Source organism: Frieseomelitta varia, unplaced genomic scaffold, assembly GCF_011392965.1.
Source record: "Frieseomelitta varia isolate USP_RPSP 00005682 unplaced genomic scaffold, Fvar_1.2 scaffold_666, whole genome shotgun sequence".
Classification (NCBI taxonomy): domain Eukaryota; kingdom Metazoa; phylum Arthropoda; class Insecta; order Hymenoptera; family Apidae; genus Frieseomelitta; species Frieseomelitta varia.
In genome coordinates, this window is record NW_025110441.1 from 24,762 (window position 1) to 42,345 (window position 17,584).

The window sequence follows — 17,584 nt, forward strand, 5'->3', positions numbered from 1 at the left end:
CTCTGCATAAAAAGTATTATTATTAACGTTTTATAAGTATCTTTTTAACTTTGACATATTTTTTTCATTCCCCTGTTTAAAAATACCGTATTGCGAAAATGTTTTATCTGCTGAATATCGAATCTATCGGTAATGTAGATTCCGCCAACAAAGATAAAATTTCGTACAAATACTTCTAATTCACAATTCTTTTCAATAAATTAAAGCCTCCTCGTGAGAACGCGATGTTTCTAGTAACGGGAACTGTTCGAACGTTCGTTAGCGTTCGTTCAAGTTTGAAGAAACGGTAATTCGTGCATGCACGCTTCGCTTCGGCAGATGAGGCTTTTTAGGTTTTTGTAGGTTAAGCTGTTCGCTTCTCACTGAAATGCCGTGTCTAGCAACTCGTTCCTCCCGAACGAGCCTCACGGAATTATCGATGTAACCGGCATCTATAATAAAGCTGAAAAGAATAGGAGACCCAGTCCTGCTATTACGCCTTTACCACTGACACAGAAATGCAATGGTACATCAGCGAACGTGAACCAGTCATTTCTATCTGCCTCTCCCTTTATCTGTTTCCTCTCCACTCGTCGCACCATTTACCACAGCAATGTTATAATTATCCTTTAATAAATTCTGCCCTGCTGCATCGAATATTCAATTAAATTTTGTACGTCTTTCAATTAAATTTGATAATATTATTTATATTAGTATTTATTTATAATATATATCAGGGTATATTCCGAATTTAAATATCAAAACTTCGGAAGCTTACAGGCGACTGATAAACTGATAAGGAAGAAAAGTCCTTTGAAGATTTACTCGCTTTTGCTCTATTTTGAAGAAAATCGCGAAAGAAAGAAGCAAAATTTTTATTTACATATTTATACTTACTACTCGTGTTATTATTTATTTTATCATCCTACGATAATGATATTATCATCTTATAAAGAATCACGATCAACAAGTAGGAAATATCACGAACGACGTGGCAGTGTAAAAAGGAAAAAAATTGATACATACTTACCAATAGAATATCTATTACAGCTATTCGACACACAAAGTGTCGAGATAGCGGGTATCGTCGAACGTGTTCAATAATTGCGCGCTACCTCTCCTTTCCTCGCACGTTGCACACGCATCGTAATCATTGATATTCAATTCATTCTAACGAGAAGTAATTCAATGACCTTGTATTAGAAGACCTTGTAATAAAGTTCCTGATACAATAGATAGAATTTCGAATCAAATCGAGTGTTTCCATCTATCGAGTAAAATTTGCAAATTTTCTTTATGTAGATATTTTGTAGGCCAAGAAATGTTGCAATTATAAAAATTCTGGAGATTAATTTTTAATGGTAAATTTAATCGATTTTCGAAAACCGAAACACTAGTGTTGGTGAAACTGATCTCTAATATTACCCCTCGTTACAATGTTGCTCTTCTACGGAAGAGCAAAGTTCTGCCGACTACTGGAACCAATTGAAATTAGTATTATTTTTATTCTTCCTGAGAGGTGGCAGTACGCATCTTATTCTTATTTACTCCATTTTAAAAGCGCCAAAATATGTGCCCACGAACGAGATATATGGCCAAAATATGAAGATATACTCTTTTTAATAAATAACGTGACAATTAATGTAACTACAATAGAATATAATTTTATTTAATTCTTATGTACAATGACACAGACTAAGTATATGAATACACCGCGCATACAATGTATTTTTTCCTGCCTACGATTGGAGGGACTCAGGACCTTCTTACCATTTTCGTGTCACATCCTGTCGTACCGATTCAGGCAAGTTTTGCACTGCAGCACTACTAGTGATGAAAAATTAAAAAATATGGATAGTATTGCCACATCTGCTTCGAGAATTATTTATTAAATTGAACGTGACGTCATCAATGAAGGATTATAACAATTTCAAACAACGATCGATGAAAATTGGGATAAAAAATTTATATTTATCTAAAATTTTAAGAATCAAATCGAATATGATCATTTTCTATGTAAATTAGAAAATTTATTATATGTCACAGACTTATAGATTATAGCATCTAGTATATGTCAACAGAATTATAAGTTGAAAGCTAACCGTGCAAACGTACTTTCACTTTGTAAAAAATATAGAAATATAATATTTATTGTTGCCTCAAATTAATGGAGGCTATGAAACAATGAAACTGTAACATTACTGATTATTGATTAGAAAAAGTGTTTTTGGGAGTATTGACAAGGATTACCATCCGCTGTGCATCACTGACTTTAAGGTTAAGCAGGAAAAACATCATTGTTAGTTGAACCTTCATCGTGTGCACATCGATTAAACTTTCGAAGTAAATTTTTAAATAATATTTCTAATTGTTTAAACATTACCTAATGTTTCTAATAATTTACTTGCAACAATTAAACAATAAATTCTCTTTTATAATTGTTTAAACATTATCTAATATTTCTAATAATTTATTTGTAACAATTAGACAATAAATTCTCTTTTGTAATATTTCCAACAATTATTTAAAATTTTCAGTTGATCACTTGTAACGATCGAGTCACTAATACGTTTCTACGAAATTTTAGTAAACTGTTCCCCACTCCGATTGATTAACGCGGTCAGGTATATTTTGATAAACACGGAAACAAGAGCTCAGTATAAATCGACCTTTCGTTGCGTACGCATCGACGCAAATTTTAGAAGTAAATTTTCAAATAATATTTCTGAATATTCTAATTGTTTAAACATTATCTGATATTTCTAATAATTTATTCTGTAATTGTTTAAACATTATCTAATATTTCTAATAATTTTTTTGCAACAATTAAATAACTTTTTTTCTTAAATTGTTTAAACATTATCTAACATTTCTAATAATTTATTTGTAACAATTAAACAATAAATTCTCGTTTATAACATTTCTAAGTACTATTTAAAATTTTTAATTAATCATTTGTAGTAATCGAGCCACTAATACATTTCTAACAAACTTTAATTAACTGTTCCGCATCATTAACGAATTATTTTAACTATTTTTACAATTATTTAATTATTTTCATTATCATCATGATTATTTGAACATGAATACCAGCTCAATTGCCATGACTCGTATCGTAGTCATACAAGATATATTTTGATAGTTACATTCTTTAATAATTACCATAATATATGCTATATATCTGCACGTACATAGATAATATTAGTCTAACAACTATATGTTAGTCTACATCTAACAACTATATATTAGTCTAACTACTATTGTTATTTAAATATTATTAGATACTTCCAGTACTTCTCTTTGAATTTAGAATCTATAATCTATAAAGAAGGAAAATAATTTAGTCGTTTACTATTAATTTGTCAAACAAGAATATTTATTCAATATTCTAAATTAGTCATTAGATTGATCAAATAATTATGCCTTATTTTATCAACATCTTTTCTCTTTCCAACAAATCACTTAAATTCAAAACAAATTGTGACCTGTGTGATAAATATATGAAACAGTACTGATTTATAATACATTATTATGAGACCCGTGCGTAGTCACCTCCACGTGGTGGATCTTCAATGTTTGTAAAACGATATCAAGCTAAGAACTACGCAACCTACAGTTCAGTTTAGATCGTGAAAATTTCTGTTCATTCATTATTTCACGATCTAGACTGAACTGTAGGTACAATTAGTTGATAAGTAAACTATTGGGCCCCCAGCGGGCCACCGATGGACGACGAGGGATCCCTCAGGGACATCGTGGGATGCGTGCGTTTTAGCTTTAAGTTGCGTGCGTTTAGTTTTAATTACTTATAAGATAGTTAATATCTGGGACATCGTGGGATCTTAGCTTTAAGTTGCGTGCGTTTAGTTTTAGTTAATCATAAGATAGTTATTATGTGTAAATTCACTGTGAGCGCATTCTGTACAAAGACACGTTTATTTAACTTGAGACGAAATTAGGGACACCTCCTCTCTTCTATTCTTTCGTCCGTTGTTACTATTGCTACTATCATTGCACTAGAGTAGAGTTACTTTTGTCACTGTCATTGCACTAGAGTAGAGATATTTTTGTTATTGTCATTGCACTAGAATAGAGTTACTTTTGTTATTGTCATTGCACTAGAGTAGAATTACTTTTGTTACTGTCATTGCACTGGAGTAGAGTTTCCAACTTTCGTTGTCAGTTCGTCAAATCGGGGGACTGCAGCCTCGTCCGAAAGGACGAGGTAGGTTCTTGTAGTCTAGCATCCTTTGTAATCCGACTCAGCGGTTCTTCGGAACCCCACTGTGTCGTTGGGGATAGCGCAAAACTACTTGCCTTTAAATGCTCGAAACCCGATTTGGCACAGACAACGAAAGTTGGAAACTCTACTTTAGTGCAATGACAGCAACGAACCGCGGTTTCATTTCGCGTTATATCCCTTGCAGAGCACGATATTAAAGCGTGTCGATAGTTACCCTTATTTCGTTAAAAGTTCGATAAACGTGTCTTTGATACAAAATGCGCTGTTAGGGCTGCGAATTATTGTATGACGTTCACTTGTATGAACTGTATGAACTGTATGAACTGTGTGAACTGTGTGAACTGTATGATCTGTATGATCTTTATGAATTGTATGAATTGTATGAGTTGTATGAATTGTATGTAATGTATGATTGTATTATTTTATGCTTTGTATGAATTGTATGCATTGTATGTAATGTATGATTGTATTATTTTATGTATTGTATGAATTGTATGCATTGTATGTAATGTATGATTGTATTATTTTATGTATTGTATGTATTGTATGATTGTGCGGGAGATGAACTTATTGTTAAAGCGATCGTTGTTGGGAGACAGAATTCCATAGTTCAATCTCATACATGCGCTTTAGAGCTAAGATTTAGACTTAAGTTTGAGATTGAACTATGGAACGTTTGTCCCCTTTGTTCGTAACCCCGGGCCAAGTAGAACAAAATCTCCGCATTCCTTAAGAATGCCGAGTTATTTGAATGTAATGGAGGGTGGTTGGGATTAGGGCCCGGGCGGGTCTTGTGCGTAGTCACCTCCTCGTGGTGAGACCTGGTAATTGATATCGTTTTACAAACTTCAATGTTTGTAAAACGATATCAAGCTAAGAACTACGCAACCTACAGTTCAGTTTAGATCGTGAAAATTTCTGTACATTCATTATTTCACGATCTAGACTGAACTGTAGGTACAATTAGTTGATAAGTAAACTATTGGGCCCCCAGCGGGCCACCGACGGACGACGAGGGATCGCAGGGACATCGTGGGATGCGTGCGTTTTAGCTTTAAGTTGCGTGCGTTTAGTTTTAGTTAATTATAAGATAGTTAGTATTTGTAAATTCACTGTGAGCGCATTCTGTACAAAGACACGTTTATTTACCTTGAGACGAAATTAGGGACATCTCCTCTTCGCTCTTCTTTCATTCATTGTTACTATTGTTACTGACATTGCACTAAAATAGACTTTCGTTGTCAATGTGTCAAGTCGAGAAACTACAGTCTCTTGTAGTCTAGCACCCTTTGTAATTCAGCTCCAGTAATTCCGAAGAAACCTACTGTGCCGACGGGGGTAGCGCTAGACTACTTGCCTCTCTAAATGCTCGAATCCTGATTTGGCACACTGACAAATCGCGGTTTTATTTCGCGTTAGAAGGCACGATATTGTTGCGTGTCGATAGTTTCGTTTTTCTTATTTTTATTTCGTTCAAAGTTAAACATGTTCTTTGATACAGAAACATATTTTCTGCTATCTTATTTTCCTCTCTCTTCATTTTAAATCGGCATCGCCGTCGTTGAACTCGCTTTTTTAAATACTCGCGCCGCCACAATTGGAAGCAAGGTGCTGCCACCTGTTGAACGCATCTGAAATAAGAAAGTAACAAGAATATATAGTCAATGATTGAACAGTCACGATTATAACCTCACTGTTCGTGACAGGCAATTTTCAGTGTTGTTGCAGTTTCATTCGAGATACTAAGGAAAATTATTTCTCAAAATGGAATGTTTAATTGGTATACAGTTTAAGGACTTCGCTTTAGTCGCGGCCGATATGACTACAGCTCAATCGATTATGGTTATGAAAAACGGTGAGAAATTGAATTATATTCGTTACAGTCCTAAATAAATTATTTATATTCACCGTTTCTTTTTCTACTACAAATATTACCGGGCTAATTATTAAAGTTAATTTATATTTTGATATAATAATGCATACGTTTCATTTCAAGCCATTCGCACAACAATAAATGCAATTCATTTTATGTTTATTATCGTTTACAAGGTACCGATTCATTTTATGTTTATTATCGTTTACAAGGTACCGATTGTTTCAGATGAGCAAAAAATCCACAAGATGTCCGATAAGCTTATTATGGCAGTGTCTGGAGAATCCGGCGATACCACGCAATTTTCAGAATACATAGGGAAGAACATTCAACTCTACAAAATGAGGAACGGTTATGAATTGTCGCCGAGAGCAGCTGCTTTGTTTACTAGGAGAAACTTGGCCGATTACCTCAGAAGTAGAACACCGTATTTTGTCAATTTATTAATGGCCGGTTATGACGACAATACTGGACCAGAGTTGTATTTCATCGATTATTTGGCGTCTTGCGTCAAAGTGCCATATGCTGCACATGGCTACGGAGGCTTTTTCTCCCTTTCAATACTGGACAGATATCATAAACACGGTAATAAATACCAATGATCAAACTCACATGGATTTTTATTTGCATACGATATCATTAATACAATTTCTTTTATTAAAATATGTACTACATGCACGTTACAGACTCGACGGAGGAAGAGGCATACATATTAATGAAAAAATGTGTCAGAGAAATACACAAGAGGCTGATAGTTAATCTTCCAAACTTCAAGGTACAAAAGGTATCGAAGGAAGGTATAAAAGAATTGGAACCTATCACAGCGAAAAATTTGGCAATGGAGGATGCTGATAAAGCGTAAAGCATCTATTTTTATTCGTGTTTGTAATATTATTTGATCAATTCAAAGAATAAATGTTTTGGAACGGAGTAACTTCAATAATCATTACTTTTTGAACAAGAGTGTAGGTGATCCTTAGAAAAAAAAAGAAAATATATATATAAATGAAAAAAAGTTTAGTTTTATTACATTTTGGAAAAAATGTTTACATACATTTTTTACCTATATGTATTTTACAAAATCCATTCTTTCAAATAAATTTTATCCATTAATGATTACATCATAGAAAAATTGTATGTACGAAACGAAATTAGAAATTTGTAATATAAAAAATGACAACAAATCAGAGAATTCTTTGAATTTTTGCGATCGGTTTTTCGAATTACGCATGTGAAAAATTGTATTATAATTTACCATGATTATCTCTAATGAAATATAACGTGTTACAGACCATAAATCTATTGGAGTACAAGTTGACATTCACAATAGAATAAAGGTCGCATTTTACATAGAAATAGAAAAATCCAACCTAATTTTCTATTCTAATTATTTTTTTAATTTAAAAAAAAATATATATATATATTCTTTACGATCAAATAAAGACTAATTCACACTTGTGATATGCGTAAACTCTTACTTAAAATTTTACATACAGAAGAACAATTATTAATCTATAAAAAAATACTACTTTTTTTTGTCTCTATTCTCATATATTAATGGAAAACGACAGAAGTATAAAATAAATTACGAATTATAAGTTCAATCAAATGTACGAATGTTAACGAAATGTTGATCAAACATTGTATGTTGTTGATACTTTTAAATTTCATGATTGTACAGCTTGAGCACAAGACAAATTATTATTTTTTCTTTCTTACATACGATAAATTTAAATCGATAACAGCGTAATGCTGAAATTTTTCTTACATTAATCACCTTACATTAATACGAGCATTATGTGTCCTTTTTTGTTTCTACTTGCGTTTGTGCGGATTGTTCCGTTTGCGTCGTATTAACTGGATGATCCTCGTAACTGAAAAAAAAACATTAACGATAAGAGGATTTCGAACAAGCATGCATAAGTGAAACGCTTGTTGATACGTACGAAAATAACGCTTTCAAATCTCCTTTAGCCAACGCTAAAAGTAGAGGAGTACCCAAACAAGCGGGCACTAGATATAACAAAGCTGGTTGTGCGTGATTGAACAAATGCATGATAAGCATCGTCGCTAGTAACCCCATGAAATAAGCGAAGAACGTCGAATAGAAGTACACGTTTGTCTTCCTGCTTAAGCTATTGTCGAACCTCAACAAAAGGGCAATGAAAATACCCGGTAAGACAATGTCACCTAAACCCAGCATAGCAAAATTGCTGGCTGTAAGTCCTTTCTCCAATATATCTTGCGGGAAAACTAACTTAATCGGTACTTCGAAAGATCTCGCGACCGTTACCATTACGTCCGTACCGAATACCCAAAATGCATCATAAAACAGCAGTCCACAAAGCAAAATGCACCCTGTTGGAACGTTGTTCACGTGTAGCAATTCAACTCCGTTAATTGCGAATGCGATGCCAAACAAATTATTGGCAATCCAATGCTGTAAAATTGAAACAAATATTTTACTTAACGCTAACTCTTACCGAAAGAGAATTTTGCTTATGTTATTACCTTTTTCACAAGATACCAAGTTCCGACAAGCGAACAGCATATTAGACAAACAATATCATGGAGATTGAACTTATAATTAATAATATGTTCTACTTTGTCACCTTCCCCTTTAGTAAATGATATATGGTATTGGGTTTTTGGGATTGCAGCAGGCACCAACGATGAGATTAATGGGCTGCAATCATAGTAGTACGTAATTTCAAGAATAGTCAATATATCTTTAATGTAGTCTGAAATTATTCGTACCTGGTAAGATGACAAAGGGCTAAAATTCCAAGAAAAAAGAAGTACGCGGCTAAAATTTGATTAACAAACTCCTTGGCAAATATCTGAAAAACATTGGTATAGCTCTGAGTTGATCTGAATGAAAGTCTCATGCAAGAATCATTCACTTCTTACCTTATATAATACATACAATCCAACTAACGTAATACTAGAAATAAATGGAAATATTGCTGCCTCCTTGCGCGACATTGTATCCGGTTGTTCTCCACTCTTTTTACACTGTTGCTGCAACGCAATCAAACGAATTCATCAATGAAGCCTTCAAACTGTTAGATATATTATATAGTATTGACTGATAAATTAAAGATCGCAGTAACAAGAGCGAGGATCTTGTGGAACTCGAGTTTAACTATGTTACTGCAAAAGCAAGTAACTGACATACATCATTATGACTCCCAACGATTAATTGTAAACTCTAGTTATCAACCTGTGAACTCCTTGAATACCACTCTATCGTAATAAGACAAATTTCATTGCGACAAAGATCGCTCGGATCTCGTGAGTTAGTGATGAATTATGATATCAATCGTTGGGTAGTTCGAAGAATTTCACTCGATATAAGCGTTCGAAACATATGTCAAACGCGTGGCTAACCTGCTGCTCCTTATGGTGTTTAACAGCTCGGTAACTACCGAAGAAGATCGGCAAAATGGCCATAATTATCAGGCTTCCATAAGCAAGGACCATGCCCTCGGACGTCGACGGTATTCTCCCAGTGATCGCTTCATTGTTCTCAGTTAGATTCTCAGCCGCTTGGACACTAATTTCGTTTACCTCGCTGGCCATCTTGGACTTATTAGCACAATCGCGAGTGGTCACACGGTCGCGCTTCGTGACACGACTTCAAAAATAGTCATCGACAAAATAATACGAAGATGGACAAACGTCGCATTATTATCGAACTGTCGCTCCATACGAAACGAATAACGATATTATATTTAACCTTATATCCTTATTTCGTCAGTAATAAAGTAATGAGATTTTTCTTTTTTCTTTTTTTTTATGTTCCATTATACGTCCACATGTTTGTTGATACGTAATTATCGATCGAGAAAGAAGTTTTGTAAAATTTTCAATTTCTCTATTTAGATGTTCAGTTTAAATCTGAGTGTGTGCAAATATTTTGACAGATCAGTTGCATTTCGCGTAGGAAAAGCTCGGCTGAAAATCAGCCTTTAAGTTTATCGACACGTGGACAAATAAACATCGCTACCGATATTGTTGGGTTCTACTTTAACGAGCCGACGAGAACTCGAGCTATGAAAATGACAAATAAGAGTTTACAATTGTGCAGCAAAAGTTAAGTGTTAAATGAATGGGCCCGAGAAACGTGCGTTTTCCAGCGTTGTCACGTGAAAATGAACCGATTTCCACGGCTTCCGACAAAAAATGGATACAGAAGTTTTTAGTTTCGAGATAAACTAAATCTCACGGAGAGTCGTATAGGTTAAAACACTGTATTATTTTACACTCAAAAAAATGTAAATTCTGCTTGAATACTAATTTTGCTCGTACGCGCGAAAAAAGGATGTATTCTTCGTGCATAAATGCTAACGAATTGTCGTACGGTATGTTTCATATTTAATTGAAAAATTATAACCATTTCGCGTTTTCTACAGATATGATCTATGTTGTTTCCTGAAAATATCGCATTGTTTATTTTTCCAGTGAACACCAATGAGCTGAGAAAGTGAGCAATGGACACATTGAAAGTAAAAAATGCGCCAGGGAAAATATTTAAAATACTTGTCATCGAGAAGAATCAGTATTAAATCTTTGAAACATGAAATGAATGTTTACCCAGAGATACTTAACTTCTTACCTCCGAAGAAAGCGAAATGTACTTACAAGTTGTGATAAATTACTCACGTTATTCCTGATCATGTTCTCCTTTTTCTTTTAAATATAACGTTATATAAAATCTCATGATTCGTAAATTCCCCTGAAAGGATTACAAATCGCTCACAAAATTGAAAACATGAATTCACATTGCAACGCCGCGAACAAAAAGTTGTATCACAGAGGACAAATTGATGTGTTAGACATGCCGGTACAATTGACTTGCAGTTACAAGTACTTTCTCGTTTACGAGGATCAAATATCCAGATTTGTTGTATTGAAAGGTTTGCATGGAAACACAGCGAACGAAGTGGCCGTGAAACTGTTGGACATCCTGGCTATCATTGGGGCGCCGCAGGTGTTACAAAGCGCCAATGGACGTAAATTTGCCAAAGAAGTTGTGCAAGAGTTGCGTCTTCTGTGGAAAGACTTTATGATACTTCACGGGGAGATCGCTGAGAGGAATGGGCAGAGCAGAGATTTCAAGAGCTTGCTTGAATGTTGGGTGGAGGAGAATCCGACAAAGACATGGCACGAAGCTCTGAAGCACATACAAATCTTTCAAAATTCAACGTTCCGTTGTGAAAATGGAAAGATTCCGTACGACATATTATTTGGGAGAAATGTACACAAAGAGTTCCAAAAACGGACTAACGTGATAAATTCGACGAGGGATAATGTTTGGGCCGAGGAAGAATGGATTGGTTTGCTATCCAACGATCAAGACGAGGTTAAGAAGGAAGATAGGCAACAATTTATAGAGGACTCAACTTTTGCGAACGTCAGAGATACAGATACTGTAAGTACGATACTAATAATGTAATTATTTTTGTACACGACACTAATTGATACTCTAATTCGTCAGTTCAATGACTACGAGGATGAAGACTCTCGTAGTGAAACCAAGGATGAACTTCAAAGGGACACTCCTGATTTCAATTTCGTGAATGTTAAGAGCGAACCTTTGAACATGCACGCAGAAGACTTGGCATTTGAGGATGAATCGGGAATAGACGACAAAGTGTCGAACGCAGAGAATCAAGCTGACTTGAAGTGTAAGGTCTGCAAGAAACAGTACATGAAACCTGGCCACTTGAAGAATCACATGAGAACGCATTTAAAGGGGAAGAAGTTTGAATGTAAACTATGCAACAAAACGTTCCACGTTCTAAACTTGTATGAAAAACACATGAGGCAATCGCACAAACAAAGTAAACTGTCCAACTTGAGCAGAAGTAAGAGAAGCAAAAACTTGCAAGACGACGTGATATCAGACGCGAGAGCACCTAAATTGAGAGGCTTCTCAGAGTTGAACGCAGACGAGACACAACCCAGCGAAGCGAATAACTGTACAAAAGCGACGAAGAGTTTGAGTCTTCTCAAGGAGAAAAAAAAGATCACTCCCGACAGTCGGTCAATGAAGATAAACGGAGATCCAACTTTAGAATGCTCGTATTGCAATCAAAAGTTCAACTTTCCCAGCGTGTTGAAAAGGCACATGAGATCTCATACGAACGAAAGGCCCTACGTCTGTTTGATCTGCAACAAGAGCTTCAAACAGCTGGGTCATCTCAGCCAGCATTCGCTGACGCACAAGGATTATCGCTCTTTCCACTGTGCGGTTTGCGGCGTGAAGTTCGAGTCGCTGGGCTCACTGAAGGTCCACGCTCAGTCGCACAAAGAAGATTACATTTCAAAGACTAAAGAGACGTTCCGTCTGTTCGAGTGCGACAACTGTAAAAAGGTATTCACCACGAAAAGCGTTCTGGAGAGGCACATACTCACACATTCTCACGAACGCCAGTTCCCGTGCATCGTCTGCGGGAAGAGGTTCAAACAAGCGGGGCACGTGAAGTCTCACATGCTGGTGCACACGGGGGAACGGAAATTCGAGTGCACGGTCTGTAAGAAGAGATTCAGCCTGTCGAATTCTCTGAAGAAACATATGTACGTTCACAACGGTGAGAAACCGTACCAGTGCGACGTGTGTGGCGCGCGATTCCTCGAGAAGAGGAACCTGAACGGACATCTGATGACCCACACGAACGAGCGCCCGTTCCGCTGTAAAATCTGCGGGAAAAGGTACACTTTGGCGGACACGTTGCGTCGGCACGTGAGCGCCGCGCACGAGGACGGGCGCACCTATCAGTGTGAGATCTGTGCGAAAATGTTCAAGCAGCTTGCCCACCTATCCGTTCACAAAAAGGTGCACAACGACGAGCGGCCATTTCAGTGTCATCTGTGCGAGAAGAATTTCAAGCACAAGAACGTACTTAAGTCTCACCTGGCCATTCACGCGAACGTGAGGCCGTTCGAGTGCGACGTGTGCAAAGCCACGTTCGTGAGGAAGACGAATCTGCAGACGCACATCGCGTCGGCCCATATGAACGAAAGGCCATATGTTTGCACCATCTGTGGCAAACGGTTCAAGCAAATTAGCCACTTGAACGGCCACGTGGTAGTGCATAGCAATTTAATGCCTTATCAATGCGATTTCTGTGATCGGCGGTGCAACAGACTCGACAATCTGAAGAAACACATGCGTCTTCATACAAAGAACAAAGAATGAGCAACGCGAGACGATGAAAAGGCTTTGGAAAGATACTGTGGACTTGGAATCTTTTCAACGTGAAATTGGAACCTACGTATATCGTTAGTAAAGAGAAGTCGACGTTAAAAGCTTCCATTTTTATAGTCCATCTATGATACGACTATAATTCAATCTATGACTCCCCCCTGATTCACTCCTTCGAATGAATTATGTTTATAATCATGTATGTGATTGGTATATACTTATATAAATTTTGAATATTTTTATATCTTATGAAAAGTCTCGAACACAGTCTTGAACAGCACTGCTCTTATGAAGAGAGAAACATGCCCCACGTCCTAAGTAAATAAGAACTGCTACCAGCAATGAAAATTTCGAAAAGGACGCAGCTGCAATATTTTACCATATTTTTCTCTGTATTTGTACTAATCAGTATCGTAAGCCTTCCTTTTTTTTTCATTATATCGCAAGTTATAATTCCACTGTACAAATATATAAAATTGAATTCCTAAATTGGAATCTAAAATTTTTCAGATTCACACGTGTCACGTCTTCTAAGAAATTCCATGTTGAATGAAATCAATTCAATTGCTTTAAGTCATTCATCATTGTGTTGTTTTTTTAAAAATAAATACTATTTAAAAAAATATATATATATATATAAAGATAGTTCTCTATCTCTTTGTAGATCCTAACAACTTTAACAACCCTATTTTATTAGTCTTTTAAAAAAGATTATTTTATATATGATGTAATGAATATATTGAATATATTGAATTTTTTCCTTTAAAAGATAAATAATTATAATTAATGATTGCTCTAAATCATTCATCATTGTGTTGATTTTTTAAAAATAAATACTATTTAAAAAATAGTATTTATTTTATGTATATATTTTATATATTTTTTTATATATTATATACATATATATATAAAGATAATTCTATCTCTTTATTTAATACCTAACAATCCTATTTTATTAGCTTTTTAATACTTTCCCGGCAGGATGTTCAAAGTGACAACCATGTGCAAGAAACATATGTTAAAACGTATATTATTATTAAACGTATATTACTTAAATAATATATTATTTATTAGAACTGTCATTAGATTTTTAATATTTTATTATTATTTTATTACATTTTGTTATTTTAACGCTATAATAATGAAATTCAATATGCCGAGCATCTTAAACTTTCGTTTTTTACAAGTACTTAAAAGATACGGATATTCTTGTCAAAATTAATATTAATTCTGTAATCGTAATATTATTCCTGTTTGAATACAAACATAGTTGCATGAATTTATTTGTTTTTATTAATACTTTTGTTCAATCAACTAAAGCCAAGTATACATGTGACGGCCGCGGTAAAAGTGTTTTTTCCTACGATGTAATAAATACATTGAATACACTGAATTTTTTTCTGAATGACACAACGTTACGCTCTATTAAAATTGACTTGTCACGATCTAATGAAAAATACGCGCCAACTCTACATTGACTACGCTTTTAAAGCCAAGTGCGCTTAGTTCGTTGTTGCTGAAACACGAAATGGAGTACAACAGGGGATTAAAACTCGGCACGGCGTTTACTGTGCTGATAGTCCTAGTCGCAATTTATTACAGAAACTCCGACAACATTCTACAGAAACGTTTGCAAGCGTTGATCCATGGCTTGGAGAAACTTGAGAACAAACACGTGATGACATCGCGGCCGAAAGTTGCGATAGGTTATGGTGTCTGCACGGATGTGTACGTAAACGCCAAGGATTTGCTCGGCTACACCGACGAGATCGGACAACCGCAACACTACGACGAAATTAACACGGAGCTGGAACTTTTAAAAAGTTTTGCTTATTACTTTCGCCATGGGGCCGCTGCAGAGTGAGTCTTACTTTTGCTTATTGTCATCTGCAAGTGAATCCTTGCATTTCTCATTCACAAAAAACATCCCTCCTTTTGTTTAACGCTTCACTGAGGTGCAATTGCAAATCTCTCAATGTTTTGAATTTTTCTGTATTAGGAGATACATGCCAAACAGAACACTGTTCGACGAACTTGTTGCCAAAGCACGGTCATTTTCATCTTCATATTCTACCATCGGTGGTAACGCAGCGATCATGGCCTTGAGGTTTGCAAGAGAGGGCTGCGACGTGACGCTCGCCGCAAAGCTAACTAAATCTTTACATCAAATGATACCACAGGTTATTAACATCGTAGGTGGTGAAGTGAAGAGGGACGACATTCATTTGGTAATTGAGTACAAACACGGAGATATTTGGGGTCCATATTCCAGTGCTAGAGCTAACAGGTATGATATTTAAAAAAAAACTTCGCAAGGCACTGTACATTAGATTATAATTACAACTAACTTTTTAGATACATAGTTCACAATGATGCCAATAACCCTAGGATTAGTTCGCTTGATGCATTTGATAAGGTACTATTAAAGGACGAGCCTAATTTACTTGTTATCAGCGGTCTACAAATGATGGATAATTATCCATTTCCAGATGGTAATTAAAGCTTTACTCTTAGTTGTATAAGTTTTGCTTAAGAATAACTTATACTTGTACGCGTTAAAAAAATCAAATTTGTTTGAATCGCAGGCGATAGACAGAAACTTTTACACGGAGTGAAAAGGCAGATGACGGATCGATCCGCATCGACTAAGATTCATTTCGAAATGGCCTCGTTCGTGGAAGACAAACTACTTTTCGAGCTTTGCGACACAATTATTCCATTCGCCGATAGCCTGGGAATGAACGAGCAAGAAATAGCCAACTTGTATAACGCAATGTATTACGGGAATATTTCATTAGTGGCGAATTCAACGCCACGTATAGCGACGGTTTTAGATCAGATGCGAACATTATTGAAATTGATACACACGAGGAGCAAAACTATTGAAAATTCTCGGGAACTAACCAGGATTCACGTGCACACGCTAGCCTACCAAGCTATATTCACTGTAAAAGGCTCTATGTGGAAAAACACAATGGCCGCGGCGGCCAAAGCATCACTAACGGCTCACAGACACGTGTGTGCGACGAGCCACGTAAGTATATATGATTGTACTTCTTCAACTATGAAATTACAATGTCAACGTGTATATATGAACTTGTGAAATTCTAGGTCGACATTAACAAAGCCGCGTTGATTTTAGACGATAGTTTCTCGACATCTATCGTTAATGGCACCCGGATAGCGTTAGATATTAACAAACCAGTGTCCTGCTGGGACGAAACATTAAAGATAGAAAGCAAGAATGTTGTTATTCAAGTATGTGTGGCACCAGTATTGGTTTGCACCGAAGCAGCGCAAACTGCTGGTGGCGGAGACAACATTTCAAGCGCGGGCCTCGTATTGCAGATCTAATGCACTCTGTACTATTTTCAAAATAATGGAACGACGATTGGATTTTTGTGCAACTCTATTACGCAAAGTGAAATTAGATTTCAGTGCACGTCAGCTTAGATTATAGTTCATTCCATGAGGTATCATTCCAATATATTCCGATACATTCGTCGAACGTTTTCTAAAAACGGAGATCTGAAGATTAAAAAGTGACACTCTTTTGACATTTTATTCCATGTTATATTTATACACATTAAAATCACAGGGCTTAAAATTAATATTAAACGATAATTTTAATAGTTTTGAGCCGTTCGCGTATCTAAATTTAGGTACTCTTCACTCATAAAAGATATATAACTATCTCAACTTGTTGCATATAATAAAAGACGCTTTTGGGATCATGCATGATATCAAATGACATTTAAAAAGAAAAAAGAAGAAGAAAGTATAATAAATATCATAAAAATGGAGTGTTATTTTATTTCATGCATGAGATGTCTCAACAATTAAGTTTTAAAATTTAAGCTAGTTGATCACTGGTCATTTTTGTGCCCTGTACATATATAATAGTTTGAAGTCTGTTATTAATCGTTTCATTGTGATGTAGTAAAAATATTGTTGTCTCAAAACGACTGTTAAATTAAGCGACATTTCAAGAAGTATGACAATACTGCATAGCAGCATTAGGCATGTTACTTATGTCTGATATATGATTCATGCTATGTATGGTGCCATGCAATACCTATATTTCGTATTTAGCATTACTGGCGAAATCATGCCATTAAATTATATATTATATGGAGGGTTGTGCGCTTCAGGGTCGAGTTATGTGATATAGCGTTTAAAAGAATCTACAAAATAATTTTCAAGTGAGAAAACAACAAAATTCAAAGAAAAGAAAAAAATAAACAAAGCATAGTTGAATGCAACGAAAAACTGGTCGTGT

General features: G+C 35.5%; 4 protein-coding genes across 5 annotated transcripts; 3 read left to right on the top strand and 1 right to left on the bottom strand.

The window, feature by feature from the left end:
• The first annotated feature begins 5,874 nt into the window (after window positions 1–5,874).
• LOC122535079 (proteasome subunit beta type-2-like) lies at window positions 5,875–7,025 on the top strand. The gene is made up of 3 exons (XM_043666278.1): window positions 5,875–6,077; window positions 6,324–6,680; window positions 6,782–7,025. Exons 1-3 carry the CDS (start codon window positions 5,987–5,989, stop codon window positions 6,955–6,957), a joined length of 624 nt encoding a protein of 207 aa, XP_043522213.1. The 5' UTR covers window positions 5,875–5,986; the 3' UTR covers window positions 6,958–7,025.
• Window positions 7,026–7,634: 609 nt separating this feature from the next.
• LOC122535076 (minor histocompatibility antigen H13) lies at window positions 7,635–9,750 on the bottom strand. Its single transcript, XM_043666273.1, has 6 exons — window positions 9,486–9,750; window positions 9,006–9,116; window positions 8,853–8,935; window positions 8,607–8,781; window positions 8,042–8,535; window positions 7,635–7,969 (listed from the first exon to the last, which is right to left on the bottom strand). Exons 1-6 carry the CDS (start codon window positions 9,675–9,677, stop codon window positions 7,891–7,893), a joined length of 1,134 nt encoding a protein of 377 aa, XP_043522208.1. The 5' UTR covers window positions 9,678–9,750; the 3' UTR covers window positions 7,635–7,890.
• Window positions 9,751–10,099: 349 nt separating this feature from the next.
• LOC122535071 (zinc finger protein 431-like) lies at window positions 10,100–13,996 on the top strand. Its single transcript, XM_043666262.1, has 3 exons — window positions 10,100–10,459; window positions 10,560–11,529; window positions 11,596–13,996. Exons 2-3 carry the CDS (start codon window positions 10,870–10,872, stop codon window positions 13,297–13,299), a joined length of 2,364 nt encoding a protein of 787 aa, XP_043522197.1. The 5' UTR covers window positions 10,100–10,459; window positions 10,560–10,869; the 3' UTR covers window positions 13,300–13,996.
• Window positions 13,997–14,666: 670 nt separating this feature from the next.
• On the top strand, window positions 14,667–17,530 carry LOC122535074 (ADP-dependent glucokinase). Of its 2 annotated transcripts, XM_043666269.1 has the most exons (6): window positions 14,667–15,165; window positions 15,305–15,592; window positions 15,661–15,797; window positions 15,891–16,339; window positions 16,417–16,676; window positions 16,727–17,530. In XM_043666269.1, exons 1-5 carry the CDS (start codon window positions 14,834–14,836, stop codon window positions 16,657–16,659), a joined length of 1,449 nt encoding a protein of 482 aa, XP_043522204.1. In that variant the 5' UTR covers window positions 14,667–14,833; the 3' UTR covers window positions 16,660–16,676; window positions 16,727–17,530. The 2 variants fall into 2 exon arrangements, with proteins under 2 accessions (XP_043522204.1, XP_043522203.1); XM_043666268.1 differs by having other exon boundaries at window positions 14,669–15,165; window positions 16,417–17,530.
• Window positions 17,531–17,584: the final 54 nt, after the last annotated feature.

Bases quoted from the DNA above. Each gene is read 5' to 3' on its own strand.
- LOC122535079 (XM_043666278.1), top strand. From the start codon at position 5,987: ATGGAATGTTTAATTGGTATACAGTTTAAGGACTTCGCTTTAGTCGCG. The intron at 6,078-6,323 runs GTGAGAAATTGA...CGATTGTTTCAG, and splicing joins GATTATGGTTATGAAAAACG to ATGAGCAAAAAATCCACAAG. The intron at 6,681-6,781 runs GTAATAAATACC...TGCACGTTACAG, and splicing joins GGACAGATATCATAAACACG to ACTCGACGGAGGAAGAGGCA.
- LOC122535076 (XM_043666273.1), bottom strand. From the start codon at position 9,677: ATGGCCAGCGAGGTAAACGAAATTAGTGTCCAAGCGGCTGAGAATCTA. The intron at 9,117-9,485 runs GTTAGCCACGCG...ATTGCGTTGCAG, and splicing joins AACACCATAAGGAGCAGCAG to CAACAGTGTAAAAAGAGTGG. The intron at 8,782-8,852 runs GTACGAATAATT...CTATGATTGCAG, and splicing joins GCCCTTTGTCATCTTACCAG to CCCATTAATCTCATCGTTGG.
- LOC122535071 (XM_043666262.1), top strand. From the start codon at position 10,870: ATGAATTCACATTGCAACGCCGCGAACAAAAAGTTGTATCACAGAGGA. The intron at 11,530-11,595 runs GTAAGTACGATA...CTAATTCGTCAG, and splicing joins ACGTCAGAGATACAGATACT to TTCAATGACTACGAGGATGA.
- LOC122535074 (XM_043666269.1), top strand. From the start codon at position 14,834: ATGGAGTACAACAGGGGATTAAAACTCGGCACGGCGTTTACTGTGCTG. The intron at 15,166-15,304 runs GTGAGTCTTACT...TTTCTGTATTAG, and splicing joins CGCCATGGGGCCGCTGCAGA to GAGATACATGCCAAACAGAA. The intron at 15,798-15,890 runs GTAATTAAAGCT...TTTGAATCGCAG, and splicing joins TAATTATCCATTTCCAGATG to GCGATAGACAGAAACTTTTA.